This window comes from Indicator indicator, chromosome 29 (genome assembly GCF_027791375.1).
Source record: "Indicator indicator isolate 239-I01 chromosome 29, UM_Iind_1.1, whole genome shotgun sequence".
NCBI classification, from domain to species: domain Eukaryota; kingdom Metazoa; phylum Chordata; class Aves; order Piciformes; family Indicatoridae; genus Indicator; species Indicator indicator.
The window spans coordinates 6,041,583-6,059,756 of record NC_072038.1 but is presented as its reverse complement, the minus strand read 5'-3'; the positions used below and the strand labels follow the sequence as shown (position 1 = coordinate 6,059,756).

At 41.1% G+C, this 18,174-nt stretch overlaps 1 protein-coding gene across 1 annotated transcript; it reads left to right on the top strand.

Moving 5' to 3' along the window:
* The first annotated feature begins 7,327 nt into the window (after nucleotides 1–7,327).
* Nucleotides 7,328–13,206, top strand: LOC128976597 (cytochrome b-245 chaperone 1). The gene is made up of 6 exons (XM_054393896.1): nucleotides 7,328–7,412; nucleotides 8,580–8,621; nucleotides 9,848–9,921; nucleotides 11,110–11,206; nucleotides 12,375–12,519; nucleotides 13,077–13,206. Exons 1-6 carry the CDS (start codon nucleotides 7,328–7,330, stop codon nucleotides 13,204–13,206), a joined length of 573 nt encoding a protein of 190 aa, XP_054249871.1.
* The last annotated feature ends 4,968 nt before the right edge of the window (nucleotides 13,207–18,174 follow it).

Genomic DNA, 18,174 nt, shown 5'->3' with positions numbered 1-18,174 from the left:
GGTTGGAAGGGACCTCCAAAGGTCCTCTAGACCAAGCCCCTCTGCAGTAAGCAGGGGAAGGTCAAAGAAATCAGAATTCCTTAGCATGCCTATAATGAAAGCAAATAAAAACACTCAATCACTGCCCTTTTAAAGAAAAATAATTTGATACTGCTTTACTGGAAAAATGTCAGTAGTCCTAGCTTGCAGTAAAAATTGCAATAGCTTTGGTAATAATTTTCGGTGCTTCTCCTGTCTTCATTTCACATTAGCACATTATGGCAGTTTTTAAAGTGCTACCATCACTCTAGAGCAATCCCTGCTCAACTTCAGCATTTGCTTTTCCTACGCTTGGAAATGTAGCGTTAGCTGTCTTCATTTCCTGCTCCTCTGGGTGAATATTTTCATACGAAAAAGCTGTGCCAATCTCCCAGCTTTATTCCATGAGGATACAATAGGCAGAGCAGGACTGACAAATATAGCAGTGGCACAGATGAAAGATCTAAATTAGGGACGTGTTGAGATTTGCACTTAAAGGCATTGCTAAAATCCTTCTGTTTCACACTTGGGTAACTACACTTTCATTTATTATCCAAACTTGATATAGTGATTTCTCACAAGACATGACAGTTTGGGGGATTTCTGTAACTCTGCACAGATCCTATTTAAGATATTTTGTTATTTTCTCCCATATTTCTTTATGTTCACAATGAAAACTGATAATTACATGAAAACTGAAGCATTTGCAGAAACAACTGAGGACATCTTAAGTATACATCTGAAGTTCACCTACTTCATCTTCTGGCCTAGGAATACCTGGGTTGAATAATTTCAATTTACATTGAATTGAAACAAACAAATAAAAGAAAGAAAAAACTTCCACAAGTCTGCAAGGACTCAATGTTTCAGTGCATGGTATAAGATTATACTTGTGTAATCACTGAATTAGATGTCCCATTTATTTTATTGCCAAGAGCAATTTCTGCTTTCCATTAGCTATTTATGCCATTTCCCCCCAGAACACCAGATCAATTACATCAGCACCATGCCTGACAACCGGAGAAAGCACCATCCTGTTTTAATCTGCCCCAGGGGAGGTAACAGTTCCTACCTTTGCAAGGCTGTAGGGCTACTTTCAATAACCCTCAAAATATAAAAGCTTTCCCGTGTCAACAATAGGTAGCACTTAAGAGCATTACTTGCTTTTTATGGCCTTTCTCCATTTCTTTGGCCTCCACTGATACATTTAACATTTCTACCTGCACCTAAAGCATTTACACCAAGGATGAAATAGAAAACTAAGCATTTCTCCATGAAAACAGTACACTGCAAACCACTTGAGGAAGCTATAGAGGTTGTGCATCAGTACTGCAAGATACTGCAAGCTGTTAATGCCTCCTCAAGTCACTGACAGCATATGCCACTCAACAGCTCTCAGAATTGGGCAATAAAGCTCAGTTACAGCTGGTGTACATGTATTCCATTAAATTGGTACTCCCCAGGCTTTATACACACTGCTCCCACAGGGGTCAGTGGGGCACCATGCAGAGCTCAATGGGATGATCTCATTCAGAACAGGGACTTGCAGCCAATTCAGTCCAGCTGCAAAACAACACTGGTTTGGTGACTGTTTCCAACCAACTGTTTAAAATCAGACACTGGAGGAATTTTCTCCTGGCATGCTAATAAGGTCACATGCTTATTGCACAGCTAAGTTCAAGACCATAAGCAGGGTTGGGGAGAATAGGGAGCTAGAAAATAATATTTAGGAAAACAACCTGAAATTAGGAAAAGGGAACAGAAATGGTAGTGAACAACCTAATGCAAGACAAACGCCACTTCAGTTCTAGCTGTGTTCTTGTTTCCAGGTCAGCGACTTAAAGATTACAAGTGTGTTTACTACACAATGCCTTACAAAATCTATTTTTATACTGTTGAGTCCATAAATAGTTACATATTTCTGAATCTTTCTTCTAGCAAATGTTTTTGGTTTCTGTAGCAACATGTTTTGGAATTCATGCTGTTCCTTAAGCCCAGGATCAGGCTTTTAAAATGTGTTCCTTCTTTCTTTTTTTATTGTTAGGCATAATGCCACTTAGCTACTTCAAAGTGCTGGTGTAAAACCCCTAGATGATTGCAGAAAAAAAAGAAATCAAGAATCCTTAATCAATAGCAGAGGCTTACAAGGATCCTTGCCATATTCCAGTTCAGACAAGTACTTGATTGTGTGTGCGTGTGTGGTATTTCCTATAGTTGAAATAATTTCTCTCTAATTTAATAACTAAATTAAGCCATAACAGGTCATCCTACCGTGGTATTTGCAGAACTGGACAAGTATACAGTTGCTAATATTTTTGCAGATAATAACATGAAAATAAAACAGAGCGATATGCTGAGTGGTTTATATTGAGTGGAGGGAACAGATGAGGTTTTTTACTTATTTCACTCTACTCTAGACACAAGAAATCTTTTGTCTTGTATCACTCAGAATGACTTAACACTTGGTTTCCAGAGAAACTGGTTGCTTATAAAGGCTGGTTGACAACTGCTTATATATAAATTTCTTCCCAGAAGATTCAGTCAGCTGCTTGTTTGGGTTAAGAACACGTGATACTTCCTATTTTTTCATCTAAATCCAGCATCTGGTACCTCATGACTCACAAGCATGCCAATTAATTTTTGCAGTTCCTCATAGCTTTTTCCCACTAGGATAGTTACACTAAAATGGCACATCAATTTATATTTTCTACTATTTAGAGTCAGTTAAGTCTATACCATAGACTCCCAAGTTCTTTTTTTTTTAAAGTTGTCTTTCAAGACTTCACTCTAGATTGTTATGAAAAGCACTGTCCTATTAAATCTTAGCTACTGTTCACCAACAACAATGTTCAAGAACAGCTGAACTAACTTCTACCATGTTAATGGCCTTAAGCAAATACTCTGAAGTATCTGGATTCATATTAGGAAAAAAACCAAAAATTGAGTATGTAATTCAGGAAGGGCCACATTCCTGTACAACTGAGAGAGGATCCAATATCGCTTAGAAATTAAGGTATACAGTGACTTACAGAAAGGGAATTGAAGAAGTCAAGCTAAATCACAGATGCCTGAGCTTCACTCATTTTGTCCCAAAGATAACATGGAAAGTTGCTCTAATGGATTTAACAGGAACAGCTTTCATATGGCAATGATGCTTAACTAAACCAGAAACAATGAATTTTGTTAGCCCATGTTAGTGGAGCCTACTGTCCCCAATAGGAAAGTTACTCAGTATTTCAAATGAATTAGAAACTTTCCTTCTCGAACAACAGATGACATACAATTCACAGTAAGTCATGACATCAATGTTAAGGCTTTAAGATTACAAACTGTTCTTCCTAAGTGGCAGCGCCTCCTCCTCAGATCTCAGTGACATTGATTTTTTAAAATAACTCTGATCACAGTTATAATAGCTATCGAGAAACGTATTTTATTACTATAACCCCTGTAGCCATCAATGCTGAAAGCTAACGCTTAAAAAAATACTATTACAAAACTTGTGATAAAAATAGTATCAATTTCCTATGCTGATATAATTCACTACTGGCAAAACTGCAAAACCCCAAAACTACCAGCAGTATAATCTCTCACAAGTCACATTTGGAAGAATGGGGGACTTCAAAATCAGCTGTCTGTTTCCATGTGTGTAGTTATTCACAGGGGATATACCAATAGAGACACACCCCTACAGAGAAGCGATGCCTTTTAGCTGTTGCTGCTGACAACCAAGGTCCCAGTAGCAGGTCTTTTGTCTTTTCTGAGCAGCCATCTTGAGACAACTTTGTGACACTAAGAAATCACACACCTCACCCTAATGCAAGTAATTGGCTACCACACAGCATGGGAACTCAGTGACAGCTGCTGTCCCAAGTGCAAGGTATGTAATCACTGCCATTAAGAGCCCAGAGGTGCACTGGTCTCCAACTATAGCCAAGCACAGGTATCATCTTGGAGAGACTCCCCATTACAGACAGGTGCTCCTGCTGCTTTCCCTTGCCCCTCAGCCTGGAGCAGCAGTCACCCCAGCCAGGTCTTATTGTGCAAAGGGTCTAGAGGGGTTCTAGCAAACTCCTGCTAAATATGGTCAAGTAAAGCTCTTCCACACACTCAGCCTTACCCTACAGTGTTTTGCCTCTCTCCCTGGCCAACACACAAGATTTCATTCTCTTTTTTAATGCAGTTAAAGCCATGGAACTTAAAGAAATGTTGACACTCTTCCATAACCAGGTCTCCCAGGCCTAGCCGCCATCTTGAACGTGGGCAGCAACCACCATCTTGGGTGAGGCTCTTCCTTTTACACCCACATAGAAAGCCCCAGGAAACGCGGTACAGGCAGGGCAGATTTATTTATCTACTTCACTGCCCTTATCCAAAATGGCCGCTGACGCCTTCGAACCTTCTTATAGCGGGCGTGGCGCCGGCGGCCTCACGGCCGCTCTGCCCACGCTCTATGGTTTGGGGCGGTGGCGGGGCTGCAGGAAGCGGATCTGCTCCGGCGTCTCATTCAAAGCGTGTCCTGGTCGGTGAGCTGCTGCAGGCAGGTACAGGGGAGGGGGGGCGGTTAGGCTGGGACGGGCTGTGAGGGGGCGCAGCTCGCCGGCAGGGTGTGCTGGGGAAAGACGTGTTTGTTGGGGAACCCCACAGGCTGCGTGGGCTCCCCGCGGTCATAAATGCGCCCCGGGGATGGGTGGCGCAGCCTGGGGGCGGCTGGCCCGTCGGTCTAGTCGGGGCGCGGCGGGGGCTGCAGTGGGGGAGCCCTAACTGCCGGTCTGGTGTTACCCACGCTGGGGGAGGAGGAAACCGTAAGTTTGTTTTGTTTTTGGGAGCACTTTGCGAGTCCTTTCCCGAGCGATCCTCGATGAGGGCAAGACCAGTTAGTGCATGGGTCTCACTGCGGCAGGCAGGTGCAGCGTTGAGAGGTGAGGAAATTCACCGCGATGCATGGTCCTGACTCGGTAGATGTTTGTAGTAGAGCTTTTGCTGGATCACCCTCAGTCGAGAGCTTAGAGGAAGACTATGAATGGGGTTTTTTTGGTCCTGAAGATCAGTTTATTGTCTAACCCAGGAAATTCAAGCAAAATTAACAGTCTTCAAATACCTGGTTTTGTTATTGTAAAAGTGTTATACTAAAACTTTTGTGTTCACTTCAAGGCACATTTGTGATTTATTAAGCATAACTTTAAGAAGCTGTGTTGTATTTCTTTTTATTCCCTGAGGCACCATTCTTGCATCTCTTCTGTGAGAGATGAAGCCATTGACTTTGGGTGTCCAGCATTGAGCTGACACTGGCATTTGCATAGTTGGATTTCACTGAATGAATATGAGAGGGAGATACTGAAGTTCACATTCATGTGTTTAACTGGTATGTGTGTGAATTATATTCCAAGTGGGGTGTGGTGTTTGTGAAATATGGCCAGATTTCTGCAGTGATCTTTATGCATTTGATAGCTTGTTGATATTTTTTAGGTTGCAGGCAGAAGGCTTTGTATGAACAGGAATGTTTGCTGATATATTGAGAGCAACTCACAGCAGTCATGGTTAAATTAAAATTAGATGCGTGACATCTGGAGGAGATGGAGTGTCTTACCCATCAGTGGTTTTGTCTCTTTCAGTTTCAGATTCTGTCAGATATGTAGCTAAGAGATTAAAATCAGTGTTATACGTGCTTTTTATTCAACTGAAAACACTTGGCTAAATCTGCTTGATTAAATGGAGAAGACGACACAAACCAAACAACAAAACAACAACAGCAGCCCTGCAGCTTTATATCTAAACTAACCAGTCTGTGTGGAATTCTTGAGGGGAGTGTCATGCATTATCCGAGAGGAGCAAGATGACTAGAGGATTAAAAAATCACATACTTTTCTTCTCTAAGAACCTGGCTGTGCTTGGGCCTGCTTTCTTAAGTGTTTTTCATGGTTATTCAAAAGCCTGTTGAATGTTGGCGTTCTTCTGGAAACCTATTCTCATGGGCAGCTAACAGCCTATTGCAAGCTTCCTACCAACTGGTTCTGTGGCAGGAGAGTTGCTATTTAATGATTAAAGTACCAAGTCAATGGAAGGGGTTGGCATTCATATTCTTCAATAGTTAATGAGCTGTGTAATGTGCTTGCAGTCTCCAGAATGTTTCAGAATATTGAGCTTTATTGCTCCAAGAAGAAAAGCAGATATCCTTATTAGAAATCCATTTTGAGGAAGTGTGCATAAAACCTACTGCCTTAAGTGGTTTGAAGGTTGTAACAAAACAAAGACTAAAACAGAAGAAATCTGTGATTAAAGCCAACAGATAACCTGCTAAGAGTGTGATGTGATGCTTTGCACATGCCTTCATTTCTTGAACTGTGGCCTTCATAATAAAAACAAGCATCTCCACCATTTTCCATAAGAGAAGCAGTCAGCACCCTGCCTTCTCTCCAGTGACAGTCCTGAACAGATTAGCTGGGTTCTCATATGCCTTTTACATCTTGTGTGAATCAAGTCCTTATGCTTGCGCTGATAATATTAGGGTGGGATTGTTTTTTGCACTGAACCTCACAATCATGCCAGAACTCAAACAGTTTTATGCTATAAATAGTAAAAACTTGCTAAAAATGCTGCACAGGATTGCCAGCTCTTACTGGGTTTTATTAGTATTTGTTTTTTTCATCCGTGCTCTTACTTTCTGTCCAGGCTGAAGGCATGGTCTTGTTGAGGAGAGACAAACATACTTGTTAGAAACTCTTGCTTTTATTCCTGAGCTGGCTTGAAAGAGGAGAATACTGTATATGGCACTTTGTGACACTGGCACTGCTAGGCTGGGGCTGTAACCCTTGCTGCTCTGTCATCAGGGATGAGAGAGCTGACATCTGCATTGTCCAGCTTCAGCTGCCAGGCTAGTCTATCCTGACAGTTAGCAGGAGAAATGCTGCCAAAGAACTTTCCATTGCTCTTGCTGTTTTATTTCAAGTGCTGCATGAAGTAGCAACAACGTTGTTCCTGGGTTTTGTGTTTCATGTTTTTTCTGGAACCTGGTTGTGATGGAAAGGAAGAGACTTGAACTCCCAAAATGAGAAGCTTCTCAAGAGTTCAGATTCCTATTGTCAAGCATCTCCACACAACAGTTTTTATTTGCATATTGCTGTTCCTGTGAGATATAAAATTGTGTTCTTTGACTGGACGTCTTTTATAGTCTAGATTAACACTTGGTAAGTTCTGAAAAATATTAAGGGGGAGTGTTGCAGTCAACAATGATTTTAAATTCCTCTTATCTTTATTTTTGTCCAGTGAGGTTTCATGAGTCAGACTGGACTGTTGGGAGTTTCTTCTGAAGATGTACATGTTGGTTGAAAACCGCACCAGGTCTTATCTTCATCTGAAGAGGTCCCCTGGCATCCGATCTTGGTCTCTCTTTGTTGGTAAGACCTAAGTTGATTTCAGAGTTTGCTTTAAGGGAAGGAGGTCACAAAATACGTTCCTGAAAGAACTTCCAAGAGAATGGCTGTCTTCCAGGCATTTTTCTTTCAAGAAGAAGAATCATCATGCTTTGGACTTCTCCTTTAGCATAATCACTAAAAGAATGTGCAGTCTCCTCCTCAGTGTGGTAGGGTCACAGTGAGACTGGTAATTTTTCAGTTTGTCATCTGCAGAACTTCAGAGGCTCATGAACAGAATTTTAAGGGGGTCCTGAAAGACTAAAAGAGAAATTTATTTTATGGCATATAGTAAACTAAATGTGAAACTTCTGAAAGGGATCTGTACTTATACTGAAAAACGTTTGGGTTCGGAGAAAGGGAAAAATCTGCAGTGGAGTGAAGCTGGGGTTAGATCTTGCATGTGATGGACAGCCTGCCAGTGGCCCTGTGTGTATGAAATAGGAAGTCATAGTGGCTATTCTGAAAGGCACCTGTATTTAAACACTAAATATACAGAAAAATCGTGGTGGTACTTCTCAGGACCATGCTGAGAGAGCTGGTGGAGGAAGCGTCATCTCCTGCTGATCCCATTGCAGTGACACTTAAACGTTGTCATTGCTTTCAGTGGTGTCATCAAATTCATGTTGAGACAAGATCTTTGCGGTTGCAGCGGCCCACTGGGGCATGAGGCACTCCTCTCCTCTTTTCTCCTTTATGGGAGAAAGGGGCTGGCAGCTTCTGACACTGTCACAGAAGTTCTTTTGGCTCTGCAGAACCCTTGGAGGGGAAAAGTAACGGTTATGGTGTTTGTGGTAGCACACAGTCTTACTGCGCTCGGGAGGAAGTGTGGTGTAATGGTTAGACTGAGAGTCCCTCTGAAGTTCTGTTCTTGATTCTGTCACCATCTTTTTACTTCTGGCCTCAGCCCCCATGCTTTTACTGTCTTTGTGGAATGGGAGGTTTATATAGTGAGTTTAGATTAAAAAAAAAAAAAACAACCAACCAAACAAAAAAAACCCAAACCCAAATAACTCTTGCATATTAATGCTGCAATTGCATTTGTCCATTTCTTGGAGAGTCATGAACATGTGAATGTTCATGGTTTTCATCAGGGAATTTTAGATGGATTTTGCTGCTTGTTTGTCTAAATTCTCTCCCCTTTCATCGTAGGAATAGCCTCCATAGGCTTGGCTGCTGCTTATTACAGTGCAGGTAATGGCCTAGCATTTTTTCTTTGAGTTGCTTATTTCCTGTTGATCTGTTTCTCATGCTGATGACTCCTCTCTGCAGCTTCTCTCTGACCTTACAACAGCAATATAGGTACCTATCATGCTATGTGGTGTGAATGTTAAAATCCAGTTATAATTCTTGCTTGTGTATGATTTACTCTTCTTTAACACTCTATTACGTACTCAGCCTTCCATTTGCAAGAGTATTTTTAATAACGGTGTTTAGCACTCTGTGGCATTTTGTGCGTTCAGTGTTTCTTATAAATGCGATTAGTTGGTCCTCACAGCTCTCCTGGGAAGATACATAATTGTTTGCCACCATAATGAAATGATTACCTTGCCTTTGATGGGAATACTCTGTTTCTCTGGAAACTGTTAAATCATCACTAGCAGAGATTACTCAAACACCTCTAGAGAGCAGAGAGCTACTGCTGCTCCCTGCCCCCCCTGCAACAGAGCAGACTGCACCACATGCCAGCTATCCTTCCATCTATCAAATTCATCCTACAGCCTGGTCTGCGATTCTCTTGCTGCACCCTGCTAACATTAAGTTTAAACTTAATAATCTGTAGGAATATGCTGGTTTTATTTCAAGAGCAAAGTCCAGCGAGAGCTGCTTGAGGCATGAGCTCTGTCTGCCTTTTCTGAAAACATTGCAGCAAAGCTTTCTGAAGCAATATGGAACACAGTTCTCTGCCTTCAGCAAAAGCCTGAGTAAGCAAATTGCTTAGGCTGCTACATATTTCCAGGACATAACATGCAAATATTTGTTTGTCAGGAGGGCTGACTGCTTCCTTTTATGAAGAAATATGTTTGCTTCAGTGAATTTCCATTGTCCCTTACCCTTGTCCTCTGCAGCACAAATATTTGGTAGTTGAGAGTTTTGTGGATGCCTTTTAACATGTCTTTGCTTTTTCTGAAAGAGAAAGGTGTGTAGTGGTGTTAACTTGCCAATAGTGCTTATAATTCTGCATGGTTTGGAGCCCAGTGTAGATGCAGTCTCAGAAAAATATGTGAAGAGTTTCTGTATTTGTATCCTGGGAGAGTTGTAAAATAGTTGGCATTACAACTAATGGCAAAAAGTTTGCTCCAGAGAAATATTTTTTCCTTTTTTTTGCCTTTAAAGGGAGCATGTTGCTTTTAAAACTGTTTGAGTACCAAAGAAGGAAAAAAAACAAACCCTTAAATTTGTACTCTTGCATTGTTCAGACAGCTTGGCATGGAAACTCTTCTATATGGCTGGATGTTTCTTTGTGGCAGCACAGAATCTGGAGCAGTGGGAGGTAAGATGCTGAACTCAGGAAAAAAAGTTATGTAAGTTTAGAAACAATCAGCAGATGCTGGTTCCAGCAGCCCCATGCACTTGCTTAATTCAAACAGGCAAATTAGCTTCTGGTTTGGGGTTGCTGTACTAGGGGTAGAATTAGGGCAATAATTCTTTCCCTACACAAGCATGAAGATGTGAAGCTAAATGCAGGTGTTTTTTTAAGGTAGACATGCCCCAAACAGTTTTGTGTCCTTTTCCTCTTAAATAGAAGAGAAAGAATTGCACATTCAACTACTACAATGTGATTTGATACTTAAAGTTCCAGCTAATAAAGGAATGACCATTAAATAGGGTAGCTCTAACCTCCCAGACTACTCCATTTTTTCCCCCTGGGAGAAGAGTGGTGTTTGTGAAGCTGGTTTATAATCCTGTGGACACTGATTTGTTAGGAGTTGGACTAAGAGCAGTAACCTCTTACATAAACTTGTCCCTTCTCTGACCTAAGTTGTTACTAGAATAAGCAACCTACAGGTGAAACATCCTCTTCACAGAGAGAGTAGTTGGCCATTGGAATGTGCTGCCCAGGGAGGTGGTGGAGTCACCATCCCTGGAGGTGTTCAAGAGGGGATTGGACGTGGCACTTGGTGCCATGGTTTAGATAGTCATGAGGTTTAGGGTGACAGGTTGGACTTGATGATCTTTGAGGTCTCTTCCAGCCTTCTTGATTCTATTCTATTCATCCACTCTCAGGGATATTTTACATCTCAGCCTGGCCCATACAGCACAACACTGGGGTTTTAGTGGAGTACTAACAGTTAGTGAGACAGCAAAAAATGTAACTAGAGCTTGTGTTGACTGGATGCATATACTGTAGGCCAAAGCAGCTCCAAGTTAGTGCTCACACTTGATTCCAGGCAAAGATTTTATCACATAAGGAATGTGACAAGAGGGGCAATGAAATCAGCTTTAACTTCCTACTTCTGTGTAGAAGTGACACAGGAGATATGGTCAAATCTCTGTTAAAGCCAAGAGCAAGATTGTTACTAGACTGGGCAAATGACAGAGGATTCCCTCTAACATATCTATATATTTTTTTGTGTTACCAAGATTATTTTCCTGTATAACTACTTTTATTTTACCTTGAAGCACAACTGCTAATAGTATTTTTAAGGAAAATCCTGATTTTTATTTTTCATTTTTACAGGAAGCTGTGTTTGATAAGAACAAGGGAACAATCTGCCTAAAGACATTCAGTCTTTACAAAAAAATCCTGACCTTCTCAAAAGGAGGCAATGAACAAGGTGAGAAACAGTATCTGTGGTAGCAAGTGTGGTGAGCAGACAAATTCCTCTGTGTCCATTTCAAAAGCTTCTCTGGAGTTCTTTGCTCAAATTAATCTGTTTTGTTCCCAATCAGCAGATGTAATAATCTGCCTCTCAAGATCCAAATGTTTTTTTTTTTTTTCAGATTAGGGTGCTGAATGATTTTTACTAATTACTTTAATCCAGGGTAACTAGGCTTGCACATTGCTTTCTAGAATAGTCTCAGCTGTTCCTTTGGGATGTTAATGTGCAGTTATCATTTTCTTTGGCTGGCCTGCTTTGCAAGTGGGACTGGTAGAAAAAATTAATGTTTGGATACAGGAATTGAGATTTCTGTAATCTAATCTGGTTTTGGCAGCAGGAAAATCTTGAGATGCCATATGCAAGTAGGCATGCTGTATCCTGCGGATACATCATAGGCATATGAAACTAAACTGCATATTCAGTAAGCTTGAGTTTAATGCAGTATCTCATTTCTTTTGAGCTTCCTGTTGGAGAAACAAGCTGAAGTAGTTACTGTGAGACAGGAGCTCCCCTGCCAACCACTCCTCCTCAGTGGTAGATTTTGTAGTTCCATTTGCTAGTCGAAGTCAAACCAACTCTCAATATGCTTAAAAAAGTTACAAAGAAAAAGGTCATGTCCTTAATCTGAATTGGGTTTTCATGCAGTTCATTTAGGAGATGGAAAATAAGATGTGTGGAGAGAAGGGTGTTCAGTGTTTCTGAGCTTTTCTTTAGGGTGTATGTTGTGGAGCTGAGCACATCTCTTCCTGAGTCAGGTTCTGTTAACATGGGGATGGCAGAGATCAGTTAAATCTTTCTGTATTTGAACACCTGTTAACCAACTCTGTACAGCAGAATAGTTGGAACAGTCACTGAAGTGGGAAACAAGTAATAAACTAATGGTCCCCAGTTGCAGTGTGTCTTGTTCATTAGTGCCTACACCAGCTACTCTGCTGTAGCCTCCCCTTGTTTGTTTTGCTTGAGTAGCTCAGCAACTGTTTGCTAGTGCAGGGCAGCCCTGGTTGTATGGGAGTAGAGCAGTAGTACTCCGAGCAGACTCCCAGTCATGCCAGTCATTAGTAGCAGTGCTGAGAGTTTACTGAGATTGCTCATTGACTACATTTCCCCCCCATCTTTTTTACAGTAGTGGCTCTGCTGAATGAGATCAGAGATGTGAACGTGGAAGAGGAGACTGTGCGGTACTTCGGGAAGGGTTACTTGGTGGTGCTGCGATTCATCACTGGCTTTTCACACCCACTGACTCAGAGTGCAGTGCTGGGCTGCAGAAGGTGCGGTGGGGACTTTTTTTTAAGTGAAAATGTTTAAGGTGGGAAATAACAATTACAAGTCAGTAATTGCCAACTTTTGAGACCCATTTTAGCTCCCTTTTCATTTTTGCTACTATGACCTTGTGTTACTCAGTATAACTTGTTGAAACCTTTTAATTGTTCTAAGTTAGACATTTGGTGGGAGATTGATCACATTTAGATATCCAAGATCCCCTTGCATGTCTGCTGTAGTTACCCTCCCTAACCCAGCTGTGCAGTGGCAGAGGGGATTAATTCTGTTTTGCAAATGTTCAGTTTATCGGTTAACAGAGGATTTGTTTCAGGCATTGATAATAAGGAATCTTGCAGCAGGAGCTGGAAAAGGGAAAAGGATTGATTTGCTGTGAAGGCACATCAGGCCAAACCATTACATCCAGAAGTTGGACACTGTCAGTCATACTTGAAACCATATGTTGACTGACAGTTTGAGCAGTTAGTCTCAGGAACTGGTATGCCTGTTCTTGACTTGTCAACACCACAGTTCCACTAACTCTTGCATTGTTTTTCCTTCCCTACAGTGATGTGGAAGCAGTTGCCAAACTCATCATGAATTTTCTGGAACTGGACAGAGTAGAGAGCCCACAAGATTTCTCTCAGAGCAGCGAAACAGAGGCTAGTGATGCAGATGAACCGCAGGACAAATACTAAATCACCATGAGCTGAACAAAGCAGAGGTTTTCAAACACCTGGAAAATATACTGGTTGCTCTTCAGGAAAAGAAATCTCACTGTCTTGACCAGGGCATTTCTCTACATGGGCATTTACAATGGGAGGAATCTGTCTTGGGGTACCTTTTTAGTGCTAAACTGCTTCAAGATCCATGCTCCCAGTATTGCCATTGTAGACTCCAAAGCAAATTCCATTTTATATGCTCCTTTGCCTTAGTTCCTGCACTTGGACAATGCTGGCTTTTGAACATTGTCAGCTCATCAGACTTGTCTGGGAATAGTTATTTATCAGTAAATTGGTTTGAGATCAATTATTGCTTTCCCATTAATGGAGATAGAGATGTTAGCTTCCACTTAGTGCAAACATCTATTGCAGGTAGAGTATAGGAAATGCAGAAGAGCTGAACTTGTTTTTCTTGAAATGTTGTAAATGACTGAATATATTGTTAAATTGGTTTGAAGCAGCTTAATATATGCAATTAGGTGATGTAGAACAGTGGCACTTTCACATTCTCTACTACTGTCTTGCCATTAGGTACCAGTGGAAATTAAAGCTTGAGTGACTGTCTTGAAATTGGAAATGTAAGAGTGATCAACTTGCTATTTGTCTTCTCTTGGATTTGCCAAGGAGCTGTAAATTGTGAGCAAGAAATGAGCACATTGATTTTAACATCTTTAGGATGTTCTAGCTTAATCCTGTACTGCTTAACTTCTGGTATAGGCTACCCTGAGAGAGAATAATCTTTTCCTACACCTCAACATTGACTATTTGTATTTCAAAAGGAAGGAAAGCACATCTGGTACTTTAGGTAGGGAAAAGACTGATGTCCAACAGCATGGTAGCCTAGATTTGTTTATTATTTCCTGATTTGAAATTATACTGAAGTGCTATATTTTTTTAAACATAGATGGGATAGATCCAATGTTTGACCTGCACCCACGTTTTATTCTTTGTGTAGTGTCCTGTGTTCTCACCATAGTATTTTTTTGAAGTAAAAGCTACCTCTTAGTCAACATGTTCTGTCTGGAAGTAAAACTTCATCATGCCTGTATCAACTTGTCAGTAGAGGAAAAAAAGCTAAGCAATGAAAGTCCCTTCAGCATGCTAGAACAGCTTGTATGAAAATTCACTAGATCTTAGTTGGGAATTGTATGGTCTGAAGACCTGAATTAGAACATACTTGCACAGTTACTTCTAGAACTGAATAGGGTACAAGGGTACAAAGCAGACCCTACTGTGGTCTGCTTTTCCATTTGGCCAGCAGCAGATATCTTCTGGCAGTAGTTTTCTTCAGCATTCTTGTTTCAAAGCACTCTACCTCTACTGAAGAGAAAGCTGGGAAAGAATTTCAGCTATGTTCTGTTGTATGTTGCAGCTGTATCTGAAACTAAGCACATGCTTCTGACTGTCATGCTTCCCTGTTGGCTATACCAACAGTTTGCTTCCAGCTTTTTAGACCTAGTGAGACAAAGGTGCTCTCAGTGTTGGTTTGAAAGGGTAATTACACTGAAACAGATCAGTGTGAATGCAGTTTGACTGCAGCACAGAACTGGGTCTAGTTGTATTCCATAAGAAACTTGTAATCACATCAGGTATAGAAGGACACCTGCCAACAGACATGCTTGGTCAGTCCTCTCAGTTGGTGGACTATAACCTGGCTTTCAGCCTCTGCATCATTGAATTGGGAAGCTGCTGTGTATGAACGTAGGAAAATTAGGTTGCAGGCAATTAACGAAGTTTGGCCTTTGTTCTGAAGTATAGTTGTAAGCTAAGGAAAATCATCAAACCTGATTTAAAAATACTGCAGGATATAACTACTTGGAGAGTTCATTTAAATCAGCTGTAATGTATTCCCTAGATGATACTCCTTTTAGAGAGGAAAATGGGATTGGGAATTTGGAGAACTTTTTTCCCTCTGCTGTGTAAAATGAGAATGTTAAGTGTTCCAAGACTTCCAGTAAGAAATACTGAAATATCAGAGTAATGGTGTATTGTAAGCAGGAGGGCTCAACCTGCAGGTAACTGCTGCTTTGGAGCAAGGACACTGAGGCAGTACATGGTGTGGATGTGCATTGTACTTCTGAACCCACAGATTTGCCCATGGATGATAACAGACAATACTGCATTCAGCCTTAGCTGTCCTGGGTTTCTCTTGTGTTTCCATGAGAGCTGACACTCTGTGGAAGATGCAAACCATGCTGTGGCTTCCCAGTTAAAATGAGCTTTAGAAAGGTACTTTTGTTGAAGTAACCCTGCACTGTATCATGTGCCCTGCTTCTGCTGAGCTCTCTTGTGCATCTAGCTTGGTGTATGTTCTTGATGTCAATAATGTGTACATTTATGGACTATGCAGTATCTTTACAGAGGGACAGACACTGTAAGGAAAACTGAGTATCCCTAGGAGGAGCAGTGACCTGTAGTCAGATAGAACATAGCTTGAAATACATCTTGTGGAGTAAGTTGCATTTTTGAGTTGCTGTCTTATGATCTCTTTTAGAGGTGTTCTGTAGTGTCCCCCTACACCTCAGTGTCCAGCTGGTGGCAGGCAGGAGGGATGGCTGCTGGCATGCACTGTCCCTAGGAGGAATTTGACTCCTCAGCCTTTCACATAGAGCAGCTGATGTAATCTCCTGTGCCATTTCCATTTTGCATTTGGCAGCACTCTCACCATACAAACTGGTTTCCAGTGGGAGCTGAAGTTCCTTCAGACTGAGCTAATGTGAAGGGGGGACTAAGTGAATGCCTCAGATGCTGTGGGTTCTGCTTGTGGGCTGTACATTGGGCACTGCTGGCTGGTACCAACAGCTGGGGGCTTACTGTGACACAGTGCAGGTAAAGGATGTCTCGTCTTGCCTGTTGGATGCTGTACACGTGTGCATCACAGGCTGATGTGTCTCCTGAACTAGATTTGAGCTTCCCGTCTTCAAAATCTGTTCCAGATTTTCATGTTTTGCAGTAACTGTGCAGGGAAAAGTAACTTGCAAATTGCCATTAACATGGATTTGGTTATGTCCATGTCTGTGGGCTCCTCAGTAATGATGCAGGCCAAAGGAGCCACTTAGAAGACCAGGTGCTACATCAGGACAGATTGTGCTTCCCTCTTTGCACTAGTCCTCTCTGATCCTTTCCCTCCCACTTTTTACCATTTTGCTGAAGGCTTTTTTTGGACAGTTTCCTCACTTCCCTTGGGCCTAGCATATTGAAAGGCCCAGTAAATGTAGCCTTACATGTGCCTGTGTAAAGAGGTTTGTACTAGAAGGAATGGTGTGAAAGACTTTTGCTTAGGTTAGGAAATGAGATTCTGCTAGGAGAGTAGTACAGAGGTATTGGGTAAGGTTTTTGCATCTCGGGCTGTTTAGTAACTTAAGACAGCTGTAGTTTGACTTACAAATGACTTGAAAGCTGCATAAAATACCTTAAGTTAGATCTAAAGCTCTGCCCCTAAAGCCAAACCTTTCTGTTATGTCCTTTAAGTATATGGTCAGTGTCATTTGGCAAACACTTCAGCTTGAGTAGCACATCTGAAGCCACTTCCATGTGTGTGGTTAGATGGGATCATGGCCTCAGCTGCTGTACTAAAAAGGAGCACGACTGCATGTTGTACAAAGGGAGAAAGTAAGTTGCATTATCTAACCTATGATTCCAGTAACTAAGATCCATTGTGCAAGGCCCTAAGAAAAGCAGAGTATTTATAGTGTATAGCTGATATCTGGCTCTGTGTCTGTGTAACTTCAATACAGGACAAAAAACTAAGCTGGCTTACTTAGTAAATAAAGAGTGCTAGTTCTGACACAGTAGTAGATCGCTGAGAGGCTAAAGTACTGCTGGAAAATGGTTAGAAATTGCTTTTCTACTTTGAAAATTTCAAGTAGAATTTCAGCAAGGTGTTGTATGTTGTCTTGGTTTTATGAATGTCTGTTTGTAAAAACTCTTTTGATAACTTGTGTCACCGTAGCCTTTTATATTGTTTTTAATTAAAATGTATTAAAATGTTAATGACTGTCTGAATTACCACTTGGCACAGACCTGTTGAAGGAGTTAATGGGAGGAAGGACACAGCACAGGAAGCCCAAATAGCTATCTCCTTGCTGACCCTGCTTTCACTTAGAGGAGCCTAGCTTTCAATGTCATCTAAGGTGACAGAGCCAACACTCCACTGTGAATATTTGCATTCCCCCCACTTTAACCTAACCAACCAAAATAAGGCATATTTCTACAAATACTTTGGGTATCAAAAAATTTATTGAGGTAAAATAAATTAAGACCTTGGTTAGTTATATGTACCTTTTGTAATTAAGGTATACATAGCAACTGACTTTCTAGATAAAAATCTGCATGTGGGCTTAACTCCTGCAGCTCATTTAGTAAGTTAAGAGATTTGTCTTATGCTGTGCTTCTTGTGCTTTCCATATCTAGAGCTCTACTCCTTAGACTGTTCCAAGAAAATTTCAATACCTGTACTTTGTAAGACTTCCAAGAAAGCAAAAATTGAAGCAAACAGGTAAAGAATATCTTGAATATTCACAGCAGTGCACTTAACTACCAGACTTTTGACTTCTTTTCCCTTTTGGTGATTATCTTAATGTTCCAATTGGGTCCACAAAACATACTGCTATACATTATTACAAGTTGAACATGAAAGCAGAATGAAATGTAGCATTTTTTCCCCTCATGCAGCAAACTTGAGTCATGCTTCAAATTTGGATATACTTGGAAGTTGGATACACTTTTGGAGTTGGACTCAGGTTTTACCTGGTGAAGTAAATGCCTTAAATTAATTGGGAGTGTGTTTTTCTGTGGGCATGAAACTATGCTTAGCTTAGATGAGTCTTGAGTGAAAAGTCAAGAAGCCAAATCTGTTACGGCAGTTTTCCCCTAAAGTCCAAGTGTGACCTTCACTATTGGTAACAAACTCCTTTTCTGTAGATCCCCTTTGCTCTGTACTGT

Excerpts from the sequence above, each read along its gene's own strand:
- LOC128976597 (XM_054393896.1), top strand. The coding sequence starts at position 7,328 with ATGTACATGTTGGTTGAAAACCGCACCAGGTCTTATCTTCATCTGAAG. Across the intron at positions 8,622-9,847 it reads TGCTGCTTATTACAGTGCAG|ACAGCTTGGCATGGAAACTC; the intron begins GTAATGGCCTAG and ends TGCATTGTTCAG. Across the intron at positions 12,520-13,076 it reads GCAGTGCTGGGCTGCAGAAG|TGATGTGGAAGCAGTTGCCA; the intron begins GTGCGGTGGGGA and ends CCTTCCCTACAG.